The 16226-nt window shown below is 39.6% G+C and overlaps 1 protein-coding gene across 9 annotated transcripts in view; it reads left to right on the forward strand.

Moving 5' to 3' along the window:
• Positions 1-16226, forward strand: part of ACOT11 (acyl-CoA thioesterase 11) — a 100923-nt gene that overhangs the window by 46720 nt on the left and 37977 nt on the right. For 3 of the 9 annotated variants that reach the window (XM_087960313.1, XM_026665920.2, XM_026665921.2), the window contains exons 2-3: positions 7346-7532; positions 13828-13897. In XM_087960313.1, the coding sequence (XP_087816439.1) occupies positions 7346-7532; positions 13828-13897 (257 nt within the window). Of the gene's footprint in view, positions 1-6358; positions 6794-6817; positions 7134-7345; positions 7533-13827; positions 13898-14781; positions 14800-16226 lie in introns of those variants that run through there. The other 6 variants (XM_026665919.2, XM_087960315.1, XM_087960316.1 and 3 more) reach the window with 6 other exon arrangements.

Consider the following 16226-nt stretch of genomic DNA (forward strand, 5'->3'; position numbering starts at 1 on the left):
TCTTAATTTCCAAAATTATTAGTTGTTCAAAAGGTATGGTGATATATACAGAAAGAGAAAAGAAGCAAGGATTTAGAGAAGCAGTTTGATCTATTTTGAACAGTAGATGAGTCATTCCTACTTCTTTCCTCAAGTAATCTCTTAGAGTTGTCTTGTATATGGTTTTAATAAACATGTTTAATGTATCACCTCAGATGCCTTCAAGTCATTGCATTTTTTTCATCACCTGGACCCCTTAAGGCAGTTCAGAAGGAACGTAGAAATATGCATGATTTGTGGTAACTTTTTATTATGGTTGTTATTTATTAAATTTATATGCTGCCATTTTTATCACTGCTAGCTAGATATCCAGATTATTTATTCAAATATTTAAAACTAGATTTGGGGATGACGAATCCTTAATCCTAGGCTTAGAATTGACTGAAGATTTTATTGTTAGTATACTTCAATTCCCAATAATCTGTAATAGTTCTTTTGAATAGCATTAGCCATCTTTAAAGGGTCACCTTCAGGTGAAGTCTGGAAAAGAAATATTCAGGAACATTTATTTCATGAACCGAGATCCAGCATTGTATTCAGCTAGGCAAAAGCAAAGTGAAAAATAAAGGTACTTCTAAAACAGCATAGTGCTGATCCTAATTTAACGGGCTTCACTCACATTTTGTCAGACTGCTTCGAAAAGTCAAGGTCATGTAGAAACGCCATGAGTTGGGCCATGGCATGGAATTATTCTAAGTCAGAACAGGCCTGTTTTGTGTGTTTGTGGCTTAGGAGGGTCATTGAATATCAGTGGTTTTGGAGCACCTAAACCTCTCTGCAAATCCCAGCTTTTGTGTTTTCAACTAAGCAAACAATTGCTTGCTTTTCATGTCCTAGCCTATAGGAAAAGGGTGTCTGTTTCAACAGGAATGGGATTGTTGTTGTTTAGGAAGGGCTTGGGATCCAAGTTTATTTTTTTAAATCTACTTTTTTTAAAAAAAAATTAGAAAGCCCAATATTGTTGATTGTATCCAACACCACAAAGAATACTGCAACAAGTACTTTTAAGATTATTATTCTGGAACATTTAAGAGGAGGCAATTGGTTGGATTCATTTATCACAGTTTGCTGAATTAGCTGGATTCAATTAATGGGTTAATATACAATATGCTATGCCCAAATGAAAGAAGCTTAGTCGGATACGCACACCTAAGTTGTTAATATATATCAGAAGCCAATGTTTGTGCCAAAAGACACACCCTTTTCCCGAACTCTGATAGTGAGAAAAAGTAGCTTATTAAACCATCTTAATCATGAAAATAATTTTTTTCTACCTTTGTTGGTTCTGAATAGGAATATAACGTGTATGAAGCCCCTTTAGTTTTCTCCCTTCCCCACTTTTAATAAAGTAAGTCATTTTCACAGCTCTAGTAAAAACACTCTAGCCATATTGCACCGGATCAACAAACTTTCTGAAAAAGAATGGGATTGTTTCAAAGCTATCTCATTTTGAAATAGTTAGAGCAAAGGTGACATCGCCTCCTTTAGAGAGCACAATCCTTGACTGTTATCACCCTCTTGAATAGGATTACACAACAGATATCCTAGCCATGTTCTTTGGTCTGATTCCAACCTAGACCCATCTGCTAGCTGCTCTGTGCTCTTACACTAACAGTACTCTCCACACTAATCCTGCCCAATGTGAGAATCGGAGTGCTTGTGCTTGCTGTATCTAGGAAGTACACAGGTGGTCCTTGACTTATGACCATAATTGAGCCCCAGATTTCTGCTAAGTGAGATAATTGTTAACTTAATTTTGTCTATTTTACAATCTTTCTTGCCACAATTGTTAAATGAATCCCTGCAGCTGTTAAAATTAGTGACACGGTTGTTGTTAATCTGGCTTACCCATTGATTTGGCTTGTCAGGTCATGAAGGGTGATCGCATGACCCTGGGACATTGTAACCGTCATAAATACGAGTCCATTATCAAGTTTCTGAATTTTGATTACGTGACAAGGGGGAATGTTGCAATGGTGGTGTGAAAAACAGTCACAAATCCCTTTTTTTCAGTGACGGTCACTAAATGAACTGTCGAAGACTAAACCTGTAGCTAGAATATTAAAAAAATAATATTAAAAATTACTAGGCTGTCCTTTCTGAATAGTAGTGGGTTTACCAGTTTAGCCTGACGCTTAGTACTATGAATATTAGTTACCACTAGCTGAGTAAGAGATACGAGTAGATATTATGGTAGAAGTTAGAATAGCTTGACTTATAATTTCGTTTTTTGTTTTTTTTTGTGGAAGTGCCAAATTATGTGCCCAACTAATTTGACCATGTGATTGTGAGCCCTTTATGAAAAAGGAGTCTCGTTCTCCAACCAAGGGTGGAATTTGCCCTCTGAAGGGCATATCAGGGACTGCACTAAAAGAAAAACTGGATGGAGGCAGGACAGAAACAAAATCTCCTTTTGCAGGAAGTCCTCAATTTACCGCCAGTTTCTTTCTTTTTTTTAACAAACTGTATTAATTTTACAATTAAAATAAACAAACAACACATACACAAATGTAGAAAAGAAGAAAAGAAACAGAGTAGAGAAGTAAAAGAGAGAAGAGAGAAAAAGAAGAAAAAGAAAAAGAAAAATCAAAAAGTGATTAAAAACTATTTCATCCTTGACAGTTTTTGTGGGTCAGTATTTCTATCCTTATTTTATGCCATATTTACAAGTAATCTTTAATGCGAATATATAATTACCACTACAATTATAGCTTATCCTCTTTTACAATGTTATGTAGTCCATCTTTGATCTAACCGTTCATACCAGCAGTTCCAGCTCTCATAGTACATTGATGTTTCTTTGTCTTTTAATGCTAGGGTTAATTTATCCTTTTTTGCACAACTTGATATTTTTTGAATAATCATTTCCTCTGATGGAGTATGAGGTTGTTTCCAACATTGTGCAAAAGCCAATCTAGCTGCCATCAATGTATGTAATATTGTATACTTCACTTTTTTTTGGAAATTGTTTATTAAAGATCCCTAATAGGAAGAACTCTGGTTTGAATTCAGTCTGTTCTGTCGTCATTTCCTCCAGCCATGTTTTAATTCTCTGCCAATATCTTTGTGCTTCTTTGTGCTTACAGCCAGTTTCTTAGCGACTGTTTGAAGTTAAGACTCACCTGAAAAAGGAAGCTTACAACCAAATTCGAAGTTCTGATGGCCGAGCTCTCTCTCCATGTTCATATGACTAAACTTTGGGCAATTGGGAACATAGCTGGATTTTCAGCCATTTGTAGTATCCCATGTTAAGTGACTGCATTTTTACCATGGTTTTGAAGAAAACTGACCAGTTTTCAGCAAAACTGCGCCCATAGAGTTCCACTAGTGAAGGACAGACTCTGCAGGTAGTCCTTAATTTACATCAGCTCATTTAATGACTGTTCGAAGTTACAACAAACACTGAGAAAAATGACTTATGACCATCGATCACATTTATGAGCCTTGCAGGATCTCTACGGTCACATGTTCAAAATTAAGATGCTTGGCAACTGACTCATATTTATGACAGTTGTAGTGCCTGGGACATTGCGATCCCTTTGCGTGAGCTTCTGACAAGCAAAGTCATGGGAAAGCCAGATTCACTTAACACCCAAGTTGCTAACTTGACAACTGCAGGGATTCATTTAACAATTGTGGCAAGAAAGGTTGCGAAATGGGGCAAAACTCACTTAACAACTGTCTCCCTTAACAACAAAAATTTTGGGCTCAACTGTGTTTGTAAGTTGAGGGCTACCCGTATTTAATTTAGGTACAAATTTAAATAATCTTACATGTAAAATTATCCCCAATGAACGCTATGTTTAATCCCAACTATGCAATTTACACCAGGGAGGCAATATAATTTTCTTTATCAAGTTACATTGTGTTACTTTTAGGCCTTATTTGGCTGTTGCAACAACTGAAACCTTTCCAAGTTACTAAAAACCCCAGACTGTGTATTTTAGAGCAAAGCACTGCAGCTCCTTCGCTTCACTTTTAGGATATGGAGGCACACTTTGTGAAGAGGTTTTGAAGGCATATTTTACACATTTTTTACTGGTTTGCAAAGCCTTAGCATTTCCCCCTCTGAGTCATGCCTGTGTTATCCACTAGGCACAACATATGCAGGGCCTAGGGCTTATGAAACTTTGGGGACCCATATTTAAAAAAAACCCTGAAAATATGGAAGGGAATAGTAAAATCAGAGAATTCTATATCCCCAAATTAAATGCATTTAAGACATTATTGCTACTTTATTATGTGTATACTTCAATTTATTCCTTGCATTGTATTGGAGAATGTAAGGCCGGGGAATATTTTTATAGTCCTATGTTTTGTAGGCTCTTGCTACTCCTACAAAGATAAATGTGCCATGGGACTGTCACTGCCAGGTTCTTAATTTGGCCCACTCCTGTTACATTACAACCTGTTAACAACTCTGGAAATTTATTCTCAAGGCTGTTGGCTACAGGTTGCACAGTTCTGTGACACAAAATAGAAAATGTGTTGTGCCCTGGAGTATGAGAAAAGCTCTTAATATTGTTGTGCTATTGCTAAACTTGTCTTCTGGGAAAGAACCGTTCATACTCCTGAAACTGCATGGTCTGTATCAAACATCATTAACCAATAAAAAGCGAGGAGGAAGAATTTCCCATTCTCATACATCATGTTTTTCACGTTGGCCTTATGACCATGAAGGAACATTAGATATGGGATGAATCACAATCAAACTCCATCAACATATACTTCTTGGGGAAGGGAGTATGGTCATTCATTTTTAATAACACAGTATTGCTTAGAATGGCGTTGACTTCCATTAGGATGTAACAAAACATTGTCTGCCCCCAGCATAAAAATGCAGGCATATGAAAAGAAGCCAGTACAGGTAGTCCTCAACATATGACCACAGTTGAGCCCAAAATTTATGATGTTGCTAACTGAAACATTTGTTAAGCGAATTTTGCCCCAATTTTACAAATTTCTTGCCACAGGTAAGTGAATCAGTGCAGTAGTTAGTAACATGGTTGTTAAAGTGAATCTGGCTTCTTCACTGATTTTTGCTTATCTGAAGGTCACAAAAAGTGCTCACATGACACTACAACTGTCATAAATACGAACCAGTTGCTAAGCATCCAAATCTTGATCTAATGACCCTGGGGATGCTGCAACAGTGCTAAGTGTGAAAAATGACCATAAGTCCCTTTTTTCATACCGTTATAATTTCAAACAGTCACCAAATGAACTGTTGCAAGTCAAGGACTACATGAAGAAGTGAACATTTGTGGCTCAGGATTGAACTGTGGGGTCCTTGGTGCTCTCTGAGCTTAGTGGTTTTCTTGCAGACATTTCATTACCCAACTAGGTAACATTATCAACACACAGTGAAGATGTTCATACTTAGATGCCAGCTCTGGTGGCCTAGAGGTGGAGCACTCCCCCCTCACAATCAGGAGGCTGTGAGTTCGATCCTAGGTAGAGGCTAATATTTGGAATAGGCTCTCCTGCTCCAGCAGGGAGTTGGACTAGATTACCTCCAAGGTCCCTTCCAACTCTTGTTATTCTATGATCTATGGCAGCCGTCACCAACTGGTGGGCTGTGAGAAAATTTTGGTGGGCCGCAGAGAAATCTCACCCCCCGAGCAGCCCCACAAAGCAAAAAATCCAGGCTGTGCAGAAACACAAGCCCACATGGCCCATGGGAACCCCCGCCCACTGACTCCTTATCCAGTAAACTTTCCTGCTAAATTGCTATTTTTCCTTTTTCCAACCATCATCTGTTCTGCTGTGCCGGGAGATTTAGATTAGCTAGGAAGCAGGAAATGGTTGGATTTTCTTGATTTCTAGCTAGTCTTTAGATCTTCAGCTCAGCACAGCCAAACCTCCCTTAGGACTGAAGGTTTGCTTGCAAGCAATTTCAGTGCAGACTCAAGGCAAGCAAATTTGAGACTGAGCTAGCCAATGGCAGATCACTGAATGATTCTGTGAGCAACTCAATCTGCCTGCTTTGCCTGATTTGGGGTAAAAGTTGCTCTTTTATAATAAAAAAAAAATCAATATTTACACGCATGGTGTGTTGTGAGTTAATTTGATGAGTTTGCTTGCAAGCAAATTTTATGTGACAGACTGAGCTAGCCAATGGCAGATAGATCTCTGAATGAATCTGTGATTCTGTGAGCAACTCAATCTGCCTGCTTTGCCTGATTTTAGGTAAAAGTTGCTTTTTTATTAAAAAATTAATATTTATATAAATATTTATATTTACATACAAGCCATGCCCAGCCAGTCACATGACCACTAAACCACACCCACCAATTAGGCCGCGCCCACAGGACCGGTTAGTGGTCCCTGGGAATCTAAAATTATGAGTTTGGTGGTCCGTGAGGTCCAAAAGGTTGGCGACCCCGATCAATGAGATGGCTAACAAAACGAAAACCAAGCTCAGAGAGCATCAAACACGCCAAGTTAGAAAAAAAAGTGAGCGTGGGTCCAAGTTCGGTAGGGGAAGGGCATGAGGAGCCTTCTTCCTACGACGGGATTCATCCGGGACTCGTTTGACCAACATTGGCTGTGATTAAGGAGTGCCACCAGGGTTTCTCTCTCCCGTAGGCGAATTCTTCAGGCGGTTGGAAAACATTGGATGGCAAGCGTCGGTGCCTCACTTTTTCCACCCTACTACATTCTTTGCATGCACACAGCCCAACTTCCGCGAAAGCTCAGGTTGCCCTGTTGCTTTGGCAAACTCACTCTCCGGAAGGCGATGCAGTGCGGAGCGGTGGGTTTTTGCCATTCACACCTTTCCTTCGCCTGACATTGGTTAAAGGACGGAGGGCGGGGGGGGGGAGGAGAGTAATTTTACCTGCCGTCTTTTAGTGAACTCAAAGAAAGGAGGGAGTGCTTCCCATGGAAAAGTAAAGCCGGGGAAAGAGGGGAGGCGCTCCTAATGGGCGAAACGACGGAAGGGATTCTCGCCTTGGGTTGGGATCGAACTTCCAGAATTGCCGGCCCTTCGGCTTGGCTTGGCTGAATTATTTCGGGCCAGACTTGGAGAAGGCAATTCCCGAAGCCTGAACTTGCGGGTTCTGCTGAGGCGAGAATTACGAGAGGAGCCGCCGGCGCGGCTTTGCGAATCGGGGGTGGGTGGGATAAGCGCTGCGCTTCTAATTCGCGAACGAGAGGAGCGAGGCTCCAGCGGCTGCGAGGCTCCGGTTGCGCTTGATTATTATTATATTTTTTGTTTTGTTTTCATTAGGGGGTGACTCGCTTTGTTCTCTTTCTCCTCCCCGGCTCTGCCTTCCCTCTTTCCCTCCCCCGCTCCCCCCTTCAGGCTCCCACGGCGGCGGCAGACTCGGCGCTTCCCCAGGAGGACCTTCCGCAGGGCGCCATGGAAGTCTACCGGAACCCCACCGAGGTGCAGATGACTCAGATGGTGCAGCCGTGCCACACCAACCACCGCGGGGAGCTCAGCACCGGGCAGCTGCTGAAGTGGATCGACACGGCCGCCTGCCTTTCGGGTAAGCCGCGCTTGCTCTCTCTCTCCCGCCTTCTGACAGACGGAGGGGCGGGAACGCGGGTTTTTGTGGTTTTTTTTGGCAACCCGCCCTGGGCTGGATCAACCGGGCGAGGCTGCGGGTGGGCCGAGCGCGGCCGCGCGTCGCTCTTAAGGTGGACCGGAGGAATTGGGGAAGAGCCGCTTCGAAGTGGGGAGTCGTCGCCGCCGTCGTTCAGGTCTGCGGGAGATTCGCGCCCGGGCGCAGTCGCCCGGCAGGAGTGGCAGGGTAGTTTCCAGGCGGAGTCTAAGACAATTCACCACAGCCAGCTCGCAATGGCAAACCTGCCTCAGCCAACTCGCCACGTCCAACCCGCTGCAGGACAAAAGTTACACCAGGGGTTCCCAAACTTGGCAACTTTAAGACTTGTGGACTTCAACTCCCAGAATTCTGGCTGGAGAATTCTGGGAGTTACGCTGGCTGGAGAATTCTGGGAGTTGAAGTCCACAAGTCTTAAAGTTGCCAAGTTTGGAGAGCTCTTGAGTTACACTAATATAGAAGATGTGGTGGAATAGAATCATTAAAGAAAGGATGCAAGAGGAGGGACGGAATGAAACGTGAATGGCAAACATTAATTTTTATTTATTTTAAATAATTAAATAAAATTGTTAAATTGCCCTGCAATGAGTTGTCTTGGCTGTGGCAAGTTGTTCCATTCCCTTCCAGGCCTGCTTTGCAATGGATAGCTGGTGGTGGATGGTTGGCTAAATGCAGATTTCAAAAATCGTTAAGTCAGGCATTTGGAAGAGTTCAAGTTTGTCTAGTCTAAGGAAGAGAAGGACAAGGGGTGATATGGTAGCAGTCTTCCAATACCCAGGTAGTCCTTGACTTACAATCACTATTGAGCCCGGAATTTATGTTACTAAATGAGACATCTGTTAAGTTAATTTTGCCCCATTTTATGACCTCTCTTCCCACACTTGTTAAGTTTTTAAGTTAGTAACAAGATTGTTACTGGCTTCCCCATTGATTTTGCTTGTCAGAAGTTCACAAACAATGACCACATGACCCCGGGACACTGCAACTGTCATAAATATGAGTCAGTTGCCAAGCCTCTGAGTTTTAATCATGTGGCCATGGGGATGCTGCAATGGTTGTAAGCATGAAAAATGGTTATAAATCACTTTTTTTCAGCGCCATTGTAACTTTGAACAGCCACTAAACAAACTGTTGTGAGGATTACCTGTATTTGAGGGGCAGTCACAAAGAAGAGGAGATCAACCTATTCTCCAAAGCATCTGTGCAGATGGCAACTTATCAAAAGAGAGATCCAACCTAAGAACTAAGAAGGTATTTCCTGACAGTGAGGACAATTAATTGGTGGAACGATTTGCTTCTAAAAGTTCTAGGTGCTCCATTGTTGGAGGCTTTTAAGAAGAGATTGGGCAACCATTTGCCTGAAATGATATAGGGTCTCCTGCTTGAGTTGGACTAGAAGACCTCCAAGGTCCCTCTCAACTCTGTTATTCTGTATTCTGAAAGCAAAATTAGGGTTTAGCCATTCAAAGGTCTAGTTAGACCATGTGCCGTAGTCAATGAATGTAGGAACTATGACAGGATATGGGAGGAGTGGGTAGCGAAGATGGCCCACCTCCCTCTGCTCTCCATCCTCCCATTACTTTGCTTGCTGACCATCACCAAGGTTAGAAGCAGAAAACAGCCAGTGGGTGGTGAAATGGGAACCCAGTTTCCTCCAAATATTATTGGAATATTATGTATAATCCTTGGATTTTGGTATTACTGGATGGGTCTGAAAGGACTTGTGCTGTCCAGCCAGTTATACAGTAGTTAATAGGGAATTGGAATAGTTAGTTAGGAATTGGGAGCTGTCCCCTTAAGGGAATGCATCATGGTAAATGTAGTTAAGGTATCCTGGGAAATGTTGTCCATGTCATGTGGCCACATCTGTAATCCTGATTGGTCACTGAATTGACCCTTGGTGGGAGGTTCCTTCACTCTTGCCTGAACCCAGCATCATGCTGGCATCCTTGCTCCTTCAATATGGGATGAGAGAATACCATCCTTTATGCAAAGAGTTGGACATTGAGATGAATCTCGACGTAACTGTGAGTTATATTGAGGATACCTGATGAACCAATAAAAAGACTTTGTATGGATGCTTTGTGGAATTAACTGTCTGCTTTATAATCAACTAGTGGTTGTAAGGTCCAGAACAGGAGTTGTGGTCCAAAATACTTGGGAGGAGGATTTATTCTATCAATTTTATATAGCCACCCATTTTGCCACCTTAACTCTGGATGGGAAACCGAAGTAAAAACCAACAAAACAAAAACAATGACTAACAACTTAAACAATAATAACACAGTGACGCTTCCAAGCAATCAGCTCAGCCACCTCATGCTGAAGAAAACTTCAATGATAGACTTACTCAACCTACAGGCTCCATATCTAGTCTTCAAGAACTTATGAAATGGTAGCAGAACTGGGATTAAACAAATCTCAGGGTGCGTGTTGTTTAAAAAAAGGGTGGACGCTTCAACAGAGAAGGACCACTTCCTGGGTCCTGCCAAGTGACACTTCTTAATAGGCAGGAATCAGAGTATGCTACCCTGCCAGATCTAGCACAGAAACAACTGAAGAAAAGTGGCCACCGATTGTAACATGCAAGGATTTGCTTTTGCAGACCTTTTGCCTCTGTCCTAACCAGAAATTACAGAAAGCTATAATTGGATAAACCCTTGATAATTAACAGAACAAAGGACCTTAACTCTTACAGACTCTTATAGCTTTATAAAATTTTCCTGCTTCTTCATTTGTAAGGCAATTAATTCAAAGAGACTGACAACATTGAATTTAAGTCTGCTAGTCCAGCTCAATTTTATAAATAATCCTATGGTTGTGAATGCTTGAATATTATCATGCCACAACTTAAGCTGCATAGAAAGGTTGTCTTAACCATAAGATCCCTTTCAGATTAATATGTAAGAAAATAATAGGATCTACCCTTTTTTTTTTTTTTTTACAATAGATTGGAGGCATCCTTGCAGCTAGGATATGAAGGCTACAACACCTAGCTTTCCTGGTATCTAGGTTTCAAAGGCAAACTGTTTTTGACTAGAGAGGTTTCCTTTAGCTGTGCTCTTTCTTGAAGCTGTTCATTACTTTTTTAAAAAGTGCCTTAAACTAGCGGTCACCACCAGACACGATGGCAGAGACTTCCATAAATTAATTAGATATTAGTATATTTCTTTGCCTGAATTTATTGCCGTATGATTTCCTGAATAGCAATAGCACTTAGACTTTAATAAAAATGCATTCATTTTATCTATATCATCATTATAAATACCTCTGTCATTTTGCTCTTTTAATCATCTTTGGTGCTCAACAAAAAAAATGTACTGACACTTTAGTGGGACGTAGTTAATGAAAAGTATTAAGATATATCCAGTCTGAATGTCAAATATATTCTTCATATAACATACAGGTAGTCCTCAACTTATAACAGTTCACCTATGACCGTTCGAAGTTACAACGGCACTGGAAAAAGTGAATTATGACCATTTTTCAGAGTTATGATTGTTGCAGCATTCGCAGGGTCATGTGGTTTACATTTGGATGCTTGATAACTGACTCATATTTATGACGGTTGCAGTGTCCTGGGGTCAAGTATTCACTTTTGCAACCTCCTGAGAAGCAAAGTCAATGGGGAAACCAGATTCACTTAACAACTGGGTTAGTAATTTAACAACGGCAGTGATTCACTTAAGTTGAGGACTACCTGTATTGTTTATCTAGTTGTTTCCCTCAACATCAGCCCTGCTTAGATTTGCTGAGAGGAGAGAGAATGGCTACTTAAATGTCACCTGAGTGTTCAATCTTCATTTTATTTCTTTTGCTAAGTGTTCATTCAGTGAGTGACCATGACAAGATCTCTGTTTTGTTTGATTATTATATCACTCTTCAAGATACAATGTTACACTTATATGTAGGAAATCATAATTGCCATTATTTTGCCTGTTCAAGCAACTTAGACAGCTCCATTTGAAATAATTTACATTAATTTAGCTGTCTCACTTCTGAGTGAGATGAATAAAACTGGTTGCAAAGGTTTTTCAGTTAAAAAAGCCTGCAAATACTTCATTTCTCATAATTTTCATGCTAGGCAATTTGACATCAGTTTTACAAATTTCCTGGGCAGGAAGCCATACTAATTTGTTCCTCAGCAAGGGCTTTTTGTTTATATATTTAAAAATGCTAACATTATTTTAGAAAAACACTTTCTATTAGTGTCTGAGGTAGAAGTTAAGAATAACTAATTTCCTCATTGCTGTCTGGTTTTGAAAACTTGAAAAGAGACTAAAAAGGAAAATAAATAGAATATTGATAGTTAATAAGTTTTACACAGTCTTTAAAGGAATTATTGAATGAACCTATAATAGTATATCTACCTGAATTTTTGATATGATTAATCAGATGTTTTATCCAAAACAATAGTTCAGATATAGTTTCTAGTAAAATTCACAATACAATAAAATATTATATTTTATTGTTTCAGGATCAATGTCATTACAGGGACAAAATATCTTAAGAAATTGGATTTTTTTTAAAGTCTACCATACAGTATTTGATGGCAACACATTTAATCTGACTTTTGAAAGGCTACTGTGTATTTATTAAAATATAAACTGTTCAAATATTTAGGGAGTTGAAAAACTGGCTGGGTGACTTTGGGCCTAGGCATTCTCTTTCAGCCCAACCTACCTCACAAGGCTGTTGTAGGAGAAATAGGAGAAGGAAGGTATATTGGAAATACTCAACACCTTGAGTTATTTATAAAAATAATAACTGTGGGAGAAAAAAATGAAATAAAAATAAATAACAAAATCATCTTATGTTTTATTACAGCATATTAGTGTCGTCAATGGCCCCAATAAAACTGTTGAGCCCGGTCTTTTAAGCTCTCCTCTTTTTCGGTTACAGTTATTAGCAGTCTTATATAATATAGTAGAAGAAAGTTGTATAGGATAATGATCTAGAGAAACCCCTGGGAAGAAAGCATTTGAAAGCTTTGGACTCTTGAGTTTCTTTCATATTACTATTTAATCATGTTGATTTTGGGACTCTTTCTAAGCAGTGATTAAACACACACATATAGTGTACATAACTGAGACAGTAAGCCTCCAAGCTTCCTGATAAAATGTTCTCTGCTTTCAATTTCATCTAAAGAAACATTTTTATAGTTGTTGAAATTAATTATTTCCCTTTCAAATTAAATCTGGTCAGAATAGATTTTTTGTAACATTTTCCCATTAATTGCAGTTTTCCATAATCCGAATATTTTTGCGAATGTTCATCTCTAATCAGAGCCTGGGCACGCCTCCTGTCTCTAAAGGGTTAGGATTGATTAATCCAGCTGATACGATTAGCTGGTGAGGGACTATAACCAAAGATACAAATCTCAGCCATTTGCTCGCGATTAAAATCTTTAACAACAAGAATTCTGAAACTGGCAACTGGCATTTGGATTACAGCAGAGAATAAAAGCATGCTTGCGCCTTGCACCTGGCTCTTGAATCTTGTCAGGTGAATAATGTCAGAAAGAGGTAGTGAGACTAGACTCCTACTGTTCTGCCATACTTAACAATCTTCTGAAGAGCAAAAAATATGCTGTATATGTGGAAGCTCCTCTTTACTCCCACCAAGTAAACTAAGCATTGTTAATTCAAATTGTCCCTTACAGTTTCCTCAGTTAAACCTTCACATGGCAGTTAAAATAGTTAGGCTTTTGACTGTTCTCACATTCAATGTGATCTAACACATCTGTTGATGGAGGCTGTTCTTGTGTAGTTTCTTGTACAATTCTTAAACAACTGCCTGTGGAATGAAATTGGGGCTTGCAAGTTAGAACTGCCCATAAAACTGTAGAAATAATCCCTGTATTAGAAGAGGTGGATAAAGGGAGTGTTGGAAAACTAGCAATGCATCTTCTTCTCGAAGAGAGCTGAACCCTCTTTTCAGATTCAGTGGCCTTTCATCAATAAGCTTTCTGGGCAACAGAGTATTCACGTGCCTGGAATTTTCCCAGTCCTGTAAATCCTCTTTTCTGGAGAAGCCTCGTGAATTGGATCCCATAATTCATGCACAGTAGAATGTGTACCATGGGGCACAGATTGTGCTCTAGCAGCTAGAATTTCTTGTTTCCATTCTAAACCTAATTGCAATGAAGAAGCCGGGGGGGTGGGGAGCTCTCTTTGGTGCAATGATGTACATAACTAATGTGGTTTGTTTGACTTTTCAGCTGAGAGGCATGCAGGCCGCCCTTGCGTCACAGCGTCAGTGGATGATATCTATTTTGAGCACACAATTAGGTAACTGCCTCACTTCCTTGCCTTTTGCTGTTCAACTGGCTTTTAAATGGATGTTTCCCTGGTGCTTTCAGCAAATGAAGAAGTAGACGAAATCTGTATCACATTAATTAGCTTTTTTATAGCCTGAATAACTTTTGCCAATTCTCAGTCATGGAGCCAATGAACTAAGGGGAAAAATGTGCATGCGACCTATTAGTTAAGCAGGAGGGTGGGACAGTATTTCAACTGTGGTGGCATTTTACATGCTTAACTGAGAATACTGTGCAAATAATGATAGTCTTTGGCTTTTCTTAATATTGAAAGCATTTGTATAGGCTTCTCCCAAGAACAGGAGAACCACAGGGTTGTTTCAACTGCAGGGGTCCATTTTGGAATAGTTTCAAGTTATTTCTCCAGAAAAATGCTTTCAGCCATTGAAAACATGCTGCCTTTGCTGTTGTGCACCAGACATTTAGAAAAGGATGATTTTGGAACGTAGGATACAACTTTGGTATTTTGCTCATTAAGAAGGAGCCAACATCCAAATATGGGATTCCAGCGTGTTTTGATGATAGTGAGAGTAATTATGCATTTTAACAAGAGTCGTTTTCCCTTCAATTAAGCAATTGTATTTATTCCAGCCTAAAGGAGACATATTTGTTCTTGGGTCAGACTGTTTTCTTATCTAGCATGGAATTATTTACTCATTTTATTGGAAAACCCAGGGCTTGTATCAACAATGTCCTGAAAACGGTCATAAGTCTCATTTTTTTGTGAATAGATAAATGGTTGAACATAAGCAAAATTGAAATGGGCATTCCTACCATTTTGTCTGCTATTTTTAATATCTTCCTCATCTTTTTTCTCTACAGAAATAATTTAATACAACTTTAAGAGCAGCCTGGCATAATACTCTTGTAGGAGTGAGTTATTTCTTTTAATTGATACATTCTTTTCCTTTTATTTGTTATCCTATGCCACAGCTCTCTGGAATAACATCCAAAAATAGATAGCCATAAGGCATAATGCACACAAATCCCTGTTTTCATAGCGGAAAATAAACATTAAAAGCATAAAATACTTGAAAATATTTTTGAACAGGGTAAATTGTGGGGGAAAACTATTCCAAATTTAAAATATGAAGTTCCCATCAATAAATTCTTATTGACTCATGACCTGACATTAAAATGAAACAAGTTAAGGCATCTGAAGAAAGAAAAACACCAACAAAGTAATTGTTGGGCAGAACTTTAAAGGAAGAGACACTGGACAATGGATGATAGGGTGTCATTCGGTACATTTATCTGACAATAATGTTCTCAGAACTACGGATGGAATTCTGTTATTCCTTGATGAAATATTACATCCCTTGGATCCTACTAAAACTGTTTTATGGAGCAGGGGTCTCCAACCTTGGCAACTTTAAGACTTGTGGACTTCAACTCTCAGAGTTCCTCAGCCAGTTTTGACTTGAAGTCCACAAGTCTTAAAGTTGCCAAGGTTGGAGACCCCTGTTATGGAGAGTATCTTTTTATTGTGATATGTGACTTCTTTTCCACACTTCCATTTTTTTCTTCTCCCACTTTTATGTCAGACAGGTGCTTATAAATTATCCTTGGTACTCATGTGGAAAGAATGAAGTCTGGTATGAAACTTTGCAGTACACATTTGTACAGTAGAATAGACTACTGGTCTCCTAACCCACTGCTGCCCTGGCATAGCTAAATGTCCCTACTCGTTTTCTGCACCTTCTCGATGTTCCTTCAGTCTAGACTTCAAAAGAAACTGACTATTTGGGGGCACAGAGGTGACTGTGAAACTGTCACTATCATGGTCTCTCAGTGACCATTTGAGTTTAGAATGGACCTCCAGGTGGTACTTATGATCCAATTCCATTGTCCAGGGACCTCTGGACCTGTGGCCACATGTTGGGCTCTCAGAACTAGCACACATTAATGGCTGTTTGCAGCATCTTTACATTTATGTAACCATATTTTTTGATGTTTTTTTCCGAAAACCAATGTTTATTTCAGTTTTTGGCAAAACAGCTCATAATGAACTGCCACAAAAAAGTTCATAAAATTGGGTTAATTCATCTATTATTTCAGCTCCTAGAAATCACACAATTGCCAAATGAGGAGCTCATTTTATACATGTGTTTGACTTCCTTCTTGATGCTCTAAAATGGAAGTGGTTTCCTTTTTCTAGGGTACAACTAAACATCAAAAAGATGACTCAGTTGGCCCACAATGGTTGTTCATTTTTATGCTCTAAACTCCAGAGAAGAATCAAGCTTCTTTGAGATGTTTTTTAATGATCAAATCATCCAAAGTACATTGCTCAGCTGAAG

This window comes from Notechis scutatus, chromosome 3 (assembly GCF_049901735.1).
Source record: "Notechis scutatus isolate UNSWTSFEM ecotype Mainland chromosome 3, rNotScu1.2, whole genome shotgun sequence".
Classification (NCBI taxonomy): domain Eukaryota; kingdom Metazoa; phylum Chordata; class Lepidosauria; order Squamata; family Elapidae; genus Notechis; species Notechis scutatus.